At 43.8% G+C, this 17,741-nt stretch overlaps 1 protein-coding gene across 3 annotated transcripts in view; it reads left to right on the plus strand.

The window, feature by feature from the left end:
- The window catches only part of LOC310854270 (alpha-1,6-mannosylglycoprotein 6-beta-N-acetylglucosaminyltransferase A-like), a 132,346-nt gene that overhangs the window by 59,861 nt on the left and 54,744 nt on the right, over positions 1-17,741 (plus strand). For all 3 annotated transcript variants that reach the window (XR_014568890.1, XM_083758862.1, XM_083758863.1), the window contains exons 4-9: positions 2,665-2,741; positions 7,092-7,181; positions 10,842-10,913; positions 12,505-12,666; positions 14,663-14,832; positions 16,080-16,214. Coding sequence is in view for 2 of the 3 variants with exons in the window: in XM_083758862.1 (XP_083614988.1) it covers positions 2,665-2,741; positions 7,092-7,181; positions 10,842-10,913; positions 12,505-12,666; positions 14,663-14,832; positions 16,080-16,214 (706 nt within the window). In the remaining variant the exon portion in view is untranslated. The remainder of the gene's footprint in view (positions 1-2,664; positions 2,742-7,091; positions 7,182-10,841; positions 10,914-12,504; positions 12,667-14,662; positions 14,833-16,079; positions 16,215-17,741) is intronic.

Raw genomic sequence — 17,741 nt, forward strand, 5'->3', positions numbered from 1 at the left:
TTTTGGTGTCAGGCACAAGATATAAAATGTTATACATATAAAATGTTATACATATATACAATACATACCTATATTTATAGCAGAAGAACAAGGTACTGGCAAACAGTAGGAATTGACTAAAGTCTATGAATGGATTAATAATACATTTAAATATTTTCTGGAACCATTCATATTTTTGTCTATTTGGGCTTTAAAGCACAACAAGCATGACTCACTCCCAATCTTCTGGCGTAGTCTGAAACCCCACCTTGTGGCAGTTCACCCTGCCACTGACTGTATTTAAGTTTCCTGTGTTATTTTTTTATATATTGTGTGATTGTGGATTGATGATGACTGATTGTTGACTCCATTGTAGGGAGCAACTACCAACCGTGGGTTTGTGTAGGGAACATACCAACATTGGTTTAGTAGTGTATAGTGGGAAATTGAGTACTCTTAATTATTATTATATATGAGGATAATTTATAGTACTATGTGACACTTTAAAATGTGTGTTATGAATTGTGGTGTCTCTGGACATTCAGAATTCACTGGTTAGATTGTGGAATCAACCCAGCGTTGGTTTGGTCCATGGGAGGGGCCTAGCCTTTAAGAGGGGGACCTGCCAGTGCTGCCACTGCCCAGGCCAGCAGTCAATGTAGGACTGCACAGGGAGCAGAGCAGACCTAGAGCCAACCTGGCCAGTGGGGTGTAAATACTACTTTTTGCCTCGGTAGCCTCGGTACCAGGCTTTCATTTTTGTTGGTGCAAAAATTGAAAGCCTGGAGGAACGCATTGGCCGCTCTGGTCTAAAAGTGGGAGTCAACCCTTCCGGGTGGGCGTCGCTCCAAATGATGTGACGTAGCGCTGCACTAGGGGGGAGAGGAGGGGCCGCGGGTGACGGACAGATCGATGAGATCCAATCAGGGCGTGCGCAAATCTGAGCCGCGACCCGCCCCTCTAGACCAGAAACCTAACACGTTAGCTCAGGCTATGTCTGCGGTGTATAGGTGATTGCTAAATATAAAGAAGGCATAGTAATCTATGAACTTCAAGCAGATGCTGTGGCCCGCATTTGCAGCCTTGTTTTTCTCCCCTTTCTTCTCGGGTGATTGATCAAACAATAGAATTCCTGCTCACTGTCAGCAGGTGGTTGACCTGCAGCTGTTACAACCAGCAGGGCTTTGAAATTTGAAAGTCGGATGCCAAAGTCATTAAAGGCAATCACACAGATCTACCAGGCAGCGAGCTGGGGTTGAGTCCCTACCTCTCATCAACGCATTTCAGGTGTTTAATCGACAGTCGACACAGAGTATGCAAGCAGGGCCAGGTCCCTTGTAGCCTGGCTTTTTGGCCAGACTCGTATCACACTGTCGTGGCAATTTTTTGCCACCGGCAGATTGCGAGGGTAGGTCCCTTTCTCATAAACAGTGACTGCAGTGAGGATTCTATGACATTCTAGTTATGAGATGTCCAAGATCCTCCATTGTTTGTGTGTGTGTGTGTGTGTGTGTGTGTGTGTGTGTGGTCTCTTTATCCCCCATTCTTAATATAATCCATGTCACAGAGTAAAACAAAAGATGTGTCATAGATCAAAGAGTTCTGATATTGTGTCACCCACTATAGGCGGATTTGCTTAAATCTAGCTGACCTGATCCCCAGCTCTTATTCAGCCCTGGAAGCCATAGAAACCACCGGGGCAGCTCCCATGTCTAAAACAAACGTAATGTGAACAGTCCACATTTAGAAAAAAATCTATCTTAACACAGTTGCTTCTCATTAACTGTTTTTAACTTTTAGTTGTTGTGTTCACCCAGTGCATATGTGAGAAAGTCATGCTTTTGATGCCAAACATTTTGCTTAGAGGAGGAACACATTTTTGCAATATTAAAAACACATCGACAAAAAAAAGCTTTTAAGATGTCAAAACAGCTGCTGGGCTAATATAATTGTAGGTAGATTTCTTTGCCATATGTTAGTGTTTCAATTGACAGTCTGTGCACGTCTATCAGAGTGGGTGTGTGTGGGTGTGGGTGGGGGGAGGCGTGCATGTGTGCATCAACCTCTTCTCCTGAAGGAGTGATTGATTTATTTTGAGCTTTAAGGAACAGGCTAGTGTGGGTGTCAGCATCCAACATCAGATGTTGACCTCAAGTGATGAAATAAATACACAGCCAACCATGACCAATATTGAATTCTCTCTCTCTCTCAGCCCTCCTTCCTGTTTCATTCTCCTTGTTCCTATTCTTTCTCTAACCCTCCGCCCCCTCTCTCTCCCATCCTCCAAACCCTCACTTAATCTCACTTTCATCTCCCTCTAAATCTGTCTATTAGTTCTCCCTCAACAGCCTCTGCCTTCTGTCTGTCTGGCTGTACAGTAGTCTGTACTGTATGTCTGTCTCTGTACAATTACCCATACTAAAATAGCCGATCTACTGCACAAGCTCACACACTTTGCGGTTTTATGCTGCCATAGGACAATGGTACAAAATAGCGACATGAACATGACGACACAAGAAAGGTCAAACTTTGAGATACAAGGTTTCTTTCTGCTATGATCTGTCTAACAAGCTGAGCCACCAGGAAGCCCAACCTCATCCATGTTTAGTATTATTTGTGATTTCAGTTGATACTGCAGAGAGGTATTCCAATGTTTTAACCGGATCTCTCTCTCTCTCTCTCTAGACCTCCTAAATGGTGCCCAGGAGAAGTGTGAGCTTCCATCTCTGGATGGATTCCCTCATTGTGAGGCCAAGGTCAAGGTGACTACCGCACACACATGCATGCATACACGCACACACACACACTCAAATATTGACATTTTCTAATATTGAATCACTCAGTCGGTCAGTAATTGGTTTTCCAGTTTGTAATTTCCCTTTTTTTTTTTTTATGATGGCGATTTACCGACACAAAACCAATCCCAGTGTGAGTTTTTCATTAAAATGACCGGCAGGGGAACAGAAAACTCATTATCTTTATTCTGTCCCCCTGCACAATGAAGGAGAAGTCCTCACTGGAAGCCTTTCCTTGCATTAACCTTTCAGATATGGTTTGCACCATTAGAGCATACAGGAGACAGATGGCGAGGCATGCATGATGATGCCAGAATTCTGAACTCATAACTCGAACTCAGTATAATACCGGTATCGGTACTGAGGGGCGTACAGGAATTGGTTGTAGTTAAGTTGTGAAGTGAAACGTACTGCAATGCAATAACATTATTGCTAGATGTAGGACGATGACATGACAATGACACTTTTTACCAGACAAACAGCAATGTGCAAATGACAAAAGTGTGCCCGGACAATAATGTCAACTGAAGGTAGTTCAGTATCGTCATTGAAAAATCAATATTCCTGTGCAGAAATCATGCGATTGGCATGATGAAAGTTGAAACTGTCAGTTTCATGCCAAACGGCATGGTAAAATCCAGTGTTACTTCAACAGAGAGTGTATGAACCCCCATGAATCTGAAAACACCCTGGAATTCAGAGGGAATGTGGTTCCAGATTAAATAAATTGTTCAGGTTAAAATATGTTCTTGAGCTGCACTTTGAGGCGCAACTCAGTCCCACAGAGGTCATCACTAGGCCGCTCTATTTTTCCTCTCTACATTGAATCGGGACGCTAGGTTTCATGTGATTGAGTGCCCCGTCTCCCTGAATGTTATTAAACATCCCTTAAGGCAGAAGGTTTCCTCTTGACCGACCTGAGCAGACATGCCGGGTTTGGATTGGAGGCTATGTTACATAGCAGTGATTTACATGTTGCGTCGTGCTGAGTTTGATTAAAGAGCACAGGCATGACTCTGTCTGCATTCCCATCATTAGCAACAGAGAACCAGAGAAATCCAGTAGTCTTATTACCTGCAGGGTCGTAGAGTAGAGAAGAATTAGTCCCGCTGTCAATTTCAATTGAGTACAGCGTCCGTCTGGAGATGAAACGCTGTGCAGTCGCGCACACAATGTGTGTGTGTCCGGGCATCTCTTTGTAGCTGATAACACACACACATACACACACACACACCATCTGCTCGGCCCGTCTCAACCCTGTACCAATACTGTCTGTCAGCCTGTCCAGCAGTATGGCGGCGGTAACCAAAACACACAACATACTGTACGTGTGTGTGTGTGTGTGTGCGTGCGCACACACAAACACACACACAAGCAAGCCACACGAGCCCTTTTTGGTGCCATTAATTTTCAGGAGGTTTAATAATTAAGCACCTTGACTGTGACAGCTGTCATCAGCTGCTGGAAACGTTCACCCAGCAGAGAGAGGTGGAACATGTGGCTTCCACAAGTAAAATGGAAAATTGAAGGCCATTAAATAAACTCGGCAGCATGAAAACCAAATAATTTTTTTTGCTGTGCCACTAGTTCCTAACTGGTGTCACAATGCCTGGAGTGATCAAGTCAAGTCACAAGTCCTTCAGGGCATGCTGTAAGTCTATATACTGTAAGAAAACAAAACGGCCACATCCACTGGAGGCTAAATGCAGGACCAACGAAAATCACAGCCAATTAAAAAAAACATTTGAAAGTAGGCTTATGGATGTAAAGCCTCGTTTCTCTAAACCTATTTTAGATTTGTTCACCACTTTCCCACCCATGCCAACTGGATGTTTAAGCCTAGGCTTGGTGGCATATACTGTAATGCTTTCCAGTTAGTTAGCCAACATGTACTGTAGACAGTGTATGGGAACATTATTTTGTTCGTTATTTAATAAACACTACCAGTGTGTGTTTGGCTCATAATTGCACTTAGCCGTAACTGAATATGCATGGTGGTTTGGGAGCGCCCAGCCAGTTACCTAAGTTTCACCAAACTAACACTATGGAAAGGCAGCCCTGTGCACAAAGCAGTAGGTTAAACGTGGCCTCTACTGTTAGTTGCATTGTTAAGATATTAAGAAGCTAGTTTTGTTCTCTTGTCAAATCTTAACCACCCTGGCATTCCTATTGGGTGTATCATTATAGATGGAGACCCTTAGATCTCCATATCTGCATATATGGAGCTGGCCAGCAACTCTACATCTGACCTCAAACCCTTAGATCTCCATATGGAGATATATGTATGTTCTTACATTCCATATGTTGAGCTGCCCTCATCAAACCCTGTACACTCAAGACATGCTCCATACTGTATATGGCCAGTACAGAATTCATTCCATATGTTGATCTGACCCCCCCATGCCAAAGCGCCAACACTCGCCCAGCAGTCTGCCGTCACCCAGGCGTATGTGTGCACGCAACCTCGGCCACTTCTCGACCTCAGGGCGTTTTACTTTTAGAGTGGTTCACCTGCCCACAACCCTGTCAAATCTTGTGATCCGCTTTTAGGCCTAGGAAATATTGGTTTAGAAACACCTCTTACTTTAGTGGTATGACCACAGAGCCATCTCTAGGCAACGGATTCCATTTCCTCTGTTATGCCACAGATTTGCACTCTTTTTATTTTGTATCCCTCTTTGAGTTAACTTTCCCCACAGTGCTCCTGGAGTCCCCTAGCTCTTGTTTTCTTACTACGGTTGTACCGTATCCTGTCACTAACCCTACTGTCCATCTGATGAATCCATCTCCTCATTTTATGGAGCTCTTACGTAGCTTTGTCATTCAGCCCCTGAAATAGCACTTAATTCATTCAACATTCCTTGGCCGTTCGCCTAGAGGCGCTCCTCCTGCGATACTTTTCCGATCACAACAAACTGGTGAGCTGAGGCTTTCCCATACCCCTGCTGGAATTTAGATTTCACTTTCTCCCTTCCTACTATTCCCCTCAGGGGCGTGACTACTCTCTGTACTTCAGAGCCAGAAGACCAGTGCGGTGATAGCTTTCGCTCTCGCATCTAAGCCTTCCTCCCTTTCATCTGTCTCTGCCTGCCGTCACTCAATACAGCATGGGCAATGCACTGTACGTTCTCTTTCCGATTGAATACCGCAGGGGAGATTTCTTACTGGACTGTAATGACTCCAGACTTTTTTGGGAAGCCCCTTAACTAGGGATGTCCCGATCACATTTGTTTTGCTCCCGATTGCTTCCATTTTTACGATGCGACGCAGTGTGAGCTTGTAGATCGGCTATTTTCAAAATATTTGTATACATTTGTATATAAAAATAGCAAAGATAATGGATGTAAATGGTCACTGCATTTCGATGCAACTTGTTTTGATCTTAAGCCCTAACCACACAAAGAGTCGCCATGCAACTCCTTGCAGTCACTATTCCCAATGGCCGTTGCAAGGAGTTTCATTGGTGTGGTTTGTTGCAAGGAGCATGGCGAGTGGCGACCCTCTGGTGTGGTTAGGGCTTTACAGATTGGCAGTTTTTGCTATTCATGCTTAAACAGCAAGGCTTTTGCACACCTACAGTACAGGCGACGGGTGCATAAGAGAAGGACAGCCAAGTGCCTGACGTTTTGAAAAAGAAGGGACTCCTGCACACTGTCTTCACATGCAGTGAAATAGTTTATTCACAGAACCAGCAACGTTTTGGCCTTTTTAAGGGTTATGGGAAATTGAGTCCCCATTGTTTACAATGGGAAAGCTGCCTAGCATCGTGAGGCTGCCCCGTCCGATCTGTTGCTGTGCTCGGCACTTTGGAATATTTTTCAACCCAAGCGATTACACCATTTTAAAGTGGATTTTCATGACATGCAACTCAGCAGTCGGTGCACTGGCTGTTCAAAGTTAACTTTAAACATAGGCAGTCTAGCCTGAAAGACGGCCGTGAATTGTCGTCATTCAACCTGTTGATGCTTCAGACGAGGTAGCACGAGGTAGTAATGGACAATTATACCTCCCGGTTTTGGGGGGAAATGGAAGGCGGGCTCATCTGCTGGGCACTCTAGCGCCTTTATTATGAAAGATTCCTGCGCAAAAAAGTGTTATGTTAATCAGACTACTCAGTTTAGTCGCAATTCATTTTTTATTTTGTTTGGCATTCATTTGTTTGTTGAAAACACCAAAAAGAATGTCAGAAAACAACAAAATGGTAGCTCTATAGTTACAGAACCATGCTGCTTTCAGTGCGTGCCCGCCCGGCGGGCAAGTACTGTGCCATCTGTGCACGTGAGATTTGAAGTTTAATCTTCCTCTCCTCTTCCTCAGTGGATGAAGGACATGTGGCGCTCAGACTCCTGCTATGGAAACTACGGCGTGGATGGATCCACCTGCTCCTTCTTCATCTACCTGAGTGAGGTGAGATGTGTGTGTGTGTGTGTGTGTGTGTGTGTGTGTGTGTGTGTGTGTGTGTGTGTGTGTGTGTGTGTGTGTGTGTGTGTGTGTGTGTGTGTGTGTGTGTGTGTGTGTGTGTGTGTGTGTGTGTGTGTGTGTGTGTGTGTGTATTTGTATGCGTAATGTGTCCGTATGTCTTCGCTAGTTTGTGTGTATGTACTGTGTGTGTGTGCATTGTAATAATGCATGCACAGTCCTAATCCTAATCTCTACCACTACTTTGATTTAAATCTCAGAATTGTCTCTAATTTCCATACCTGTACCTGTGTATTAAGTCAACATCTTTCTTTCTCACACGGACTACGCTCACGTTCTGAAATCACTGCAGTATTTACCCATCACAGGCCTGGGGCACAAAGAAAATACCTTGAACCAACATGACACCTTAAGACACACACTGCAGAGCCCTGTGTTAGCGTGCCTGTGACAGAAACACAGATTCATTTCACATTCTGTGGGTGAGTGTGTGTGTGTGTGTGTGGGTGGGTGTGTGGTGATTTAGACGCCAGGCCGCATGTGGTGATAGCTGGCGTTGTGTATTTCCTTTAATCAACAGCAGGAAAAAAAATCTCAATAACAAAGACGTGGAAAATTCATGTAATGGAAAACAACAAAAATCTCGACTTGTCTGTCGCTTCTCTGTTGTTTCCCCATTCATCCTCGACCCTGCAGCCCACTGGTTCTTCTCTGTTGTTTCCCCATTCATCCTCGACCCTGCAGCCCACTGGTTCTTCTCTGTTGTTTCCCCATTCATCCTCGACCCTGCAGCCCACTGGTTCCAGCTTGGCGTTTTGCACAATGTAATGTTATGTTGAATATTAAAAGATGTAAATGATTATGCACTCCAAGGTTTCTCGATAGATGAAAGTCAGGGACGAGGCAGAAGAGGGGAAGAAGTCCAATTTATTTCTCATACCATGGCTACTTATCAAATGAAAAAATGAGACGCAGGCATTGTTTATATTGTTAATGTCGTACGTTATTTGAGGAAAAATAAACGGCAAAGTAAAGCTGTGTTGTCATGCCAGCCGCCTTTACAATTCAAGCTGCTGCAGTTTGTTTTTTACTGTTATGCTTGGGTCAAAATGCTCATCATATGACTGTTGAGGAATCAGAAAGCGTGCATGTGTGCATGCGTATATGCGTGAGCACACACGTTTTAGCAAGCAACCATGTTATGATGCCTGCAAAGATCGTGTTCTCCACCTTATTGTCATCCTGGAGAATCTTTTTCTTTCTGTCTCTCTGGACAACCTCAGTCCATTGATCTTTCCCTCTCTCTCTCTTTCCTTGTCTCTCTCCGTCCTCTCTCTGTGTGCCTTTCTCTCCCTCAAAGCCTCTCTCTCTATCATCTCTCTCTTCATCTACTGCAGTGGTTTTTAACCTATTGCATGTCAAGGCCCATTATTTATTTGCATTTGAGCCATGGACTTCCATTTGATTGCATTTAGCCTCTCAGACCCAAAAGTAAAGAATATGTTGTTATCGTTGGATAAGATTTTTGTCCACAATTCCATGCTGTATTGATGTTGGTACCACTAGGAGAGATAACAGGCAAACGTTGATCAAAATAACAATTCTTCCCCACACACACACACACACACACACACACACACACACACACACACACCACCACCACCACCAACCCTCTCCATCTCTCGACACTTCTTGGTCATCTGGCCGTAGCCATGAATACTGCATTCTGGCTGAAAGCACTGCAGTGATCTCAGACTCTTGTTATGAACCATAATATGGAACTAAGCTCTGGCTTAGAATCCATTAGCTCTCAGTCTTCCTCTCTTTCTCTCTCTCTTTTTGGATGGACCAGCAAGGCTGGCCGAAGCCGTACAGATGGACAATGAATTTGACTGAGTGATGAGGAAATGATAGCATTGATCGGCCGGTGCAACGGTCTAGCCATTTGCAGAATCATCCCCCAGCCTATGGGATGTAGTCTATCCTTGGTTGACCTGATTGATTGATTGAAAACTTGTTTATTCAGAAATGTAAACAGCAATAACTAACAATCTAACTAAGTAGCGAATCGCAGCTCAGTCGTCTCTTCGGGTGAGAGTAGTTTACCTTTTCATTTATTGTGTAGTTTCTAATCATGTCATGTGATATGCCACTTTAGTACCTTTAACCACAACCATTACAAGGTACACTACAGAAGACTGCTGACTAATATTTATTTATTTCTTATATCCAAGAATTAACATCACAGACACGTACTTACTTACATTGCCAAGACACCAGCCATAGGCTACTGCAGACTACCCCCGGTCCTGGCCTCTCTCTTTTTGTCGCTTTGTCTGTCGCTGTCTGTCTGTCTGTCTGTCTGTCTGTCTGTCTGTCTGTCTGTCTGTCTGTCTGTCTGTCTGTCTGTCTCTCTCTCTCTCTCTCTGATGGCCCTCAGCCTCCACTTGAAGAGTCACGTGTGCTTGCCGTTGCCATGGCGACGTGCATGTATTTCCATTCAGAAGTGCCTCTCCACTGCACTCCCCCCACTCTGTTGTTGTTGCTGCACGATGTGCACACACACACACACACACACACACACACACTCGGGCAAGTCCATTCACATACACACGCAACACACACATGCACACTGCATCAACACGATCATGCACCCACTCACACAGTCATACAGTTCACACCGACACTTGGACACACATATCCATGTTATGCACTCAAAAGGACAGACGCACAAACAGTTCATGCACGAAAGGTAAATGGTGCTTATCCAAAGCGCTTCACATAGATTGTGCAATATATTCACCCATTCATACACCCATTCATACACTGATGGTGGAGGAATCCATGCAAGGCACCAACCTTAACATTGGGAGCAATCAGGGGTTCTTGCTCACAAGGACACTTTAACACTAACTCTGGGGGTGAGCCCAGGATCTAACTGGGAACCTCACGGTTCCCATCTGCTCTACCCCTGAGCCACTGCCGCCCCACGAACACTTGGGATTACACACACACACTCACACACACACACACTCACACACACACACACACACACACACACACACACACACACACACACACACACACTCACACACTCACACACTCACACACACACACACACACACACACACACACACACACACACACACACACACACACACACACACACACACACACACACAGTACACATTACTGTGCCATGTTTAATTCATTGGAGTGTTGTATTAACCTTCTGATGGCTGTCTGCCAGGAGAAGGTCAGGGCTTCACCTGCCCTGAATGGGAGTCTATCGTGCGTGCGTGCATGTCTGTGTGTGTGTGTGTGTGTGTGTGTGTGTGTGTGTGTGTGAGGTTGAGAGAGAGAGAGTTTACAGATGCTGAGGGATTGATAGACAAAAACTAGATTGAGTGGGTGGTTAATTTGTGGTACACTTGATATAATGACATTGCAATGTGTCATTGTTACCGTACGCACAAACACACACACAATCACTCTCTGTGTCTATCTTTATCTGCTTTGATACTGAACCAATTACCCACCTTCTGACTCTGTGCGTGCGTGTGCGTGCGCGTGCATGTGTGTGAGAGAGAGAGAGACGGTGTGTTTACTTACATCCTTGTGATGGGTTCATTTTTGCTTGAATCTCAGGTAGAAAACTGGTGTCCTCGTTTACCCTGGAGGACCAAGACGCTCACTGAGGACCAGGACAGGAGAGGACAGGTGAATACTCTCTCACATTCACATTAACCCATTCTGACCTGAGATCAGATTCATACGAGGTTTCCGCCGGACACACACTGGTCTGATGAACCCATTCTGACCTGAGATCAGATTCTAAAAATGTCAGTCGTTCTTCGATTTAAAAGAAAATAGCAGACCTACAAGCTCGTATCGCGCCACTCGGTGGCGCGATATGAGCTTGTAGATCTGCTATTTTTAAATAGCTAAAGCATAACATGATGCTGACACCAAAATGGGTGCCCGGTCAGAATGGGTTAACACTGGTACTGTAGTACTAATTTGCACTACTACTACTAGAATTGCTGTTACAAGCATCGCTACTTGTACAATTACAGCAACAATATCTGATACTGTTGTTAGTACTTGCATTTCCAGCTGTGCGAGTACTACAAAACACAGTCACACACAGACACAAGCAATGTTGTATTTCTCTCTGTCTGTGGTGAATCAATATTAAATACTTTCCCTCTCTGGATGTGTGGACTGCTCTCTGCTGCAGCCACAGAGCCCATGTGACGAGGCTTTTGAGATTTTAATTCCCCCATCCCGCTTTAGCCCTGTTTAACCTTTCACGGGTCATTTATACTTAGTTGTGCACTGGTGTCACGCACCGAAAGTAGCTGATCTACAAGCTCACAATGCTTGACATTTCGATGCCACTAACACCACTGTTGGATGGCACTAATGGCAACGTTGCTCTCACTGTGTCTTCCATCTGGATTTCTCTTGTTTTTTCCTCATGTCCTCTTTTTGCCTCTGTTTTTTAGCGGCTTTGGATGTTATACGATTATTTAATCTCCGTCATCAGCCCTTATCAACACCACGCAGTGCAGCCAGTATGGACATTTCCACATACTGACATTGTTGTCAGCCATTTTCCGACGTGGCATTGGTCGCGTTGTCCGACTAATATTACTAAGCGTAACCCTAAATCTAACCCTATAACTCTAACCCTAACCTCAGTCTTAACCGGCCACGTACGTAAGCCCCCTTCCCTCATATTAGTCTTAACCGGCCATGTACTGTAAGTCAGTTTCACAATGTTTTCACTTCGGCAGTAGTAATTTCACATCTGCATTCCTAGTCGCCTACTCACGGTAGGCAGTAGCCTATGTGGAAATGTCCATAATTGCCTGCATTGCATGGTCCAGATAAGAGCATACTGGCGATTACCAGTTGATAACATTCAAAGTGGGTGCTCTATTCCTCTCATATCCTCTGTCGGGTTCATTTGAAACATCTTGTGTGAAAAGTATTTCATTCTTGGTGCTGGTCATAAAACAGAAAATGAAAATAAATGGTCCATGTTAAATGTCATAGTGGCAGAGGCCAAAATGGCCATTTATAAAAGCATGAGAAAGTCTAATTGTAAATGTTTCAGGGGCTGCTGTCGATGTTTAAGTCTTTGGTCAGAGTGGATTTGAGATTATATTCATGAATTATGATGTTGATGAGTGTGCCTGAGTGTGATGTGTCCGAGGGATGTTTTTGGCTTCATGACTTAATGTCATGACTTAGATTGTCGTTATAAAATAAAGGTTAAAAAGTCTTGACTCTCTCTCGCTCTCAGACGGACATCAGGACCAGTTTTGAGGAGTTGTACCGGGTGATGTCTCGCAGGGAAGAGTTTCGTTGGATGATGTTGAGAATCCAACGCATGGCTGAGCCCTGGGTCAGCGCCATCCGTTCACTGGCTGGCAAGCAGGACCTGGCCAAGCGCAGAAGGAAGAAGGTCTGTGTGTGTGTGTGTGTGTGTGAAGAGGTCAAGATACTGCTCTTTGACACTGTAGTAGGCAATTTATACGTTTCTGCACTTAGAGCACTTAGGTCGGTTGACCTGGTTGTGATGTATCCCCGACTCGGAGACAAATCCTTGACACAGGACCCGACCCGACATCCCTTGACGGCGCTAACCCAGCTAACAGTTGTCGGAAAAACTTTGTTGCTATAGGCTATCTATCAATGGTTCTTTTTCATGTCAAGGACCCCCAATATTATATGTATTTGGCCGCAGACCGCCATCTCAAAATATGTTGTTCCAATGATTTGCACATAGCAGATCTCGTGACAAGCTGTGAGCTATTTTGTAATAGCCAAAGTATAAAATGACACATACACAGCTTTCCCCGGTTTTAATGGGTTAACCAATTAAGGAGAGAATGGAAATACAACAGAGGTCCTGAGGTGTGGCATCATTATCGCCGGTTGGCACAATTCAGGGTGCCGGTGTTTTGTGGGCCGTGCTTGTGGAAGAATTTGAGTTAGGCTAAAATAGGAGACATGAAAACCCCATTGTCTCAAAAAGGCACCTGCTTCAAGTGCTGAATAATGTACTTGTTACTTTCCACTGGTTATGAATGGAAACACACACACACACACACACACACACACACTCTAATTCATAATTCATTCAACACTCCTATGACACATTGCTGCTACGAAACTACTCCCTTGAGCAAGGAATACAAGTATAGCAAGTATACAATACAATACAGTATTTCCCTGAATACCTGGAATGCATGGCATGTTTATGCTGGCATGTTTATTTGTACTGTAGACACTTAGACTTGACATGTACACTAACTGACATGGGGTTTGTTTCCTCAAAACTCGTTCACAGAAAATACAGTATATAAAAAAACAACTGCTACACAGGTTTTCATCAAAGATGGAGTGCCGTAATTTTGTACTTTCTCTGTTTTGTCTATGGAGTTAACATTACATTACTCTAATAGACCCCCAGGTGCTTTGTATAAGTCTATGGAGTTAACATTACTCTAATAGACCCCCGGGTGCTTTGTATAAGTCTATGGAGTTAACATTACTAGTCTAATAGACCCCCAGGTGTGGTTATAATATTCAATTATGTCTGTACAACACACAGCTGTGGGCGAGGCTTAAGTTCAGGTGGGTGGTGCTAAGGTGAAAACCAGGTATACTTAATGAACTGGTGGGTGTGGCCACATGAAATCATAATTTAATGATAATGATCAAAAAAGATAAGTAATCTAATCTTTACACGATTTGAGGCCATGAACCTTTTTCAATGATGTGGTTGTTCACTAGCTGTTTGAGCACATACTAGGGTACCCGGAGGGGTGCTTTCTTTTTCATTTTTTCAGGCCATTAATCCGTTAATAAAATGTGCCAGTGACTTTGGCTGGCTAGGAGCACTGAACGAATGTCACCCCTTCAGTATTACAGCCTTCTCACACTGTGGAACACTGTGTTCTCGAATACACAGCGTGCGTGCGTGTGTGCGTGCATGCATGCGTACGTGCACATGTCTGTGTGTGTGTGATTTTGTACTGTTGTAGGCATATCGCCCCCAATCAACCAGTTTGTAATAACATGCATGCATTTGTCAGCACCCTGAAAATGGCCATTATGCTATGCACATAATATGTTGCTATGCTGATGGGTGTTTAGACAAGCTTAGAAGATTACACAGGGTGTGTAAAACACACCCTGTGCATTGTGTGCAACTGCAAACCGTTCACAACTCGTTTGTGAAGTGAGAGAGCTCTCTCTACTTTCTTGTCTTCTTTAAATTCCAGGCATTCTCTCCTCTACTCCTATGTAGTTATTTTCCTTTTGTCGAGAATGTGCAAATAGTGAAAGGGAGACACAATAGAAGCCAGGCACTTAAACCCAGACCAGCAGGGCTAATGGTAGTTTTAGAGATCCCTTCGTTGAATCAACTCCCTCCTCTGTTGTGTATGTGTCAGATCCTGGTGCACCTGGGCCTGCTGACCAAGGAGTCGGGCTTCAAGATCGCGGAGAACGCGTTCAGCGGCGGTCCCCTGGGAGAGCTGGTCCAGTGGAGTGACCTCATCACCACGCTGTACCTGCTGGGACACGATGTCCGCATCTCGGCCTCCCTGGCCGAGCTCAAAGAGTCAGTATATACCACCATACTACACCCAAACATAAGTATAGTAGAATACACTCAAAGAGTACCAACACCTTGACAATAGAGCTAAAAGAGTCATTACCACCACTAAACCCAACTAAAGTATAACGTACAAAGAGTCAGTCACACAGAGAAGAAGATTACACTATAGCCAGGTTTACTGCTATACAGTGGCTGAAATAGAGGGCCTACTGTGCATAAATTAACCTGGATGGTAGCACCTCTTTTGCCTAGGTAAAGATAGTACCTGTTTTACATCGAGATAAGCCACTGTAACACACATCATTTGACTGGGTAAAGACAAATAAAAAAAATAGCTTCCTGTACGACACGTTGTGGACTTTCTTTCTCAGCAAGCAAGCTTATTAGACAGCTACACAGATGTGACATTATGTTGGTGTGTCTTAGGCATGTCTATATTTTTAGCATCTAGAATTGCACACGTCGGAGGCCAAAGTAATCTGGTTTCCCAGAGGGCATCACGTAGAATGCCCCTTATACTGTACTTCTTATTGATCTGCTTAAGGAGCATAGCTATGTTTACAGCGTGGCTCTGCAGGAGTCTAGCTATCAAGCAAAATGTCTGTTTTCCAAACCACTGGACCAATCAATGCCAAATGTGTATGCCCCAGAAATCTTTTAAATAAAAAAACATGCTCTTATGACACGTGAACTTTGTCTGACCTGACAGTTATTCATTGATATTTTTGTGATATGAGAATAGGCCTTACTTCATACTTTGATGACTACTATATGATCTCATGACCTTACTGTACAGTACATGCCTTTATGACATGTGAACTTTGTCTGGCCTTCTGTAAGCCCAACCATTACTCTTGTTACCTTGTTCATACGTCTCCTGTCGAACATGGTTGGTCAAGCATGTCCATCCACACACTGTCTGCTTACTGAAGATAAGGAGACTGCAGGCGTTGTCTTGCTATAGGGCTGGACAAGACATATTATATATTTTATAATATTACATTACATTGTCAGAGCTTTGACAATGCCGTATTGACCTTGCCATAGACACATGGCTGTTTCTAACTTGTCTAACTTACTACATGTATTTGGAGATGGCAGCATATCAGCATTTGTGTCCATTAGTGTACTGTGTTGACAAGCCTTTATATTTGTCATTTTTCAGCAGTTTTTTCTTCTATTAAGCCACTGAAAACTAAAGTAATTTCTCTCAAAACTGAGAATAATTTGGTGTGCTACTCTTCCGCCAGGATAATGCGCAGAGTGATGGGGAACAAGTCCAGCTGTCCCACTCAGGGTGACAAGGTGGTAGAGCTGATCTACATCGACATCGTGGGACTCACACAGTTTAAGAAGACCCTGGGACCATCCTGGGTTCACTACCAGTGAGTTTATTTCAATATCATTTAGACCATCCTGGGTTCACTACCAGTGAGTTTATTTCAATATCATTTAGACCATCCTGGGTTCACTACCAGTGAGCTTATTTCAATATCATTTTAGACCATCCTGGGTTCACTACCAGTGAGCTTATTTCAATATCATTTAGACCATCCTGGGTTCACTACCAGTGAGTTTATTTCAATATCATTTAGACCATCCTGGGTTCACTACCAGTGAGTTTATTTCAATATCATTTAGACCATCCTGGGTTCACTACCAGTGAGCTTATTTCAATATCATTTTAGACCATCCTGGGTTCACTACCAGTGAGCTTATTTCAATATCATTTTAGACCATCCTGGGTTCACTACCAGTGAGTTTATTTCAATATCATTTTAGACCATCCTGGGTTCACTACCAGTGAGTTTATTTCAATATCATTTTAGACCATCCTGGGTTCACTACCAGTGAGCTTATTTCAATATCATTTTAGACCATCCTGGGTTCATTACCAGTGAGTTTATTTCAATATGATTTACATGACAAACACTGTTAGACTGGTTGATGCCACTCTCTTCCAGAGATATACTGTAAAGGTAAGCTTCAGTTCCTCTGTTGACAACATCAAGCATCAAATTATTGATCTGAAATCAAGTAATAATCGGATTTTCAAAGTAAGAGTTTCATATGTGGAACTTGCTTTTGTATATTGCTCTCCGTGAAGAACCAACAACAAATTTGACAGCTGACACAAGGCTGTTGATCAAGTATGTGCACATAGGACTCACACACGGTGCGACCAGTCATTAGAGTGCATTATGCTACTACATTTAGACATAGACAATAGCAGATACATTGGACAGCAGACAAAATGTCACCATCTGTCTGTCCATTTGATGTTTGATTACATTTTTGTTTTCTTCCAATGCTTTTCTTTATCATTTTCCTCCAATGTTCCTCATCATGCCAATTCCCAACACGTAATCCCTGCTACTGCTAAACCCTACAGTCGCTCATGTGGGAGGGTTTAGAATAGATGCACATGAAGTCACCAGACACAAATTGGGTTACATACACCAAAAGCTGGACATACAGGGCTATCGCCCCTCAAAGATTACACTTCTGAAGTGAGGGGCACTCTTTTCATCATACAGTACATCATCACATTCCGGCCAACCACTTTTGGCGTCCTCACTTTTTATCTTCACTTTTTAAGCCAATCAAATCATCACTATGGGGCGCACACACACACACACATACACACAAAAAGCTGGGCATAGAGGGAACCTTCCCCCCCCCCCCCCCCCCCCTCCTGAATCTGTCTTGAGAGATTACATTCGGAGGAACACGTTATCCACCTGGCTGTTCTTGTCCCTGCTGAACAGGCATACTGATAGACTGTAGCAATCATTAGTGCACACTGCATAGAGACCACCCTCTCCCTGCCTGGCTTCCCACCAGTGAACACGCCACAGAGGATTTGAACTTGGTTGTACTTGAGAAGGAGATTCCGCAAACTCCTTTTCCCA

The sequence above is a fragment of the Protomyctophum parallelum genome (assembly GCF_964188405.1).
Source record: "Protomyctophum parallelum genome assembly, chromosome: 23".
In the NCBI taxonomy this organism is placed as follows: Eukaryota; Metazoa; Chordata; class Actinopteri; order Myctophiformes; family Myctophidae; genus Protomyctophum; species Protomyctophum parallelum.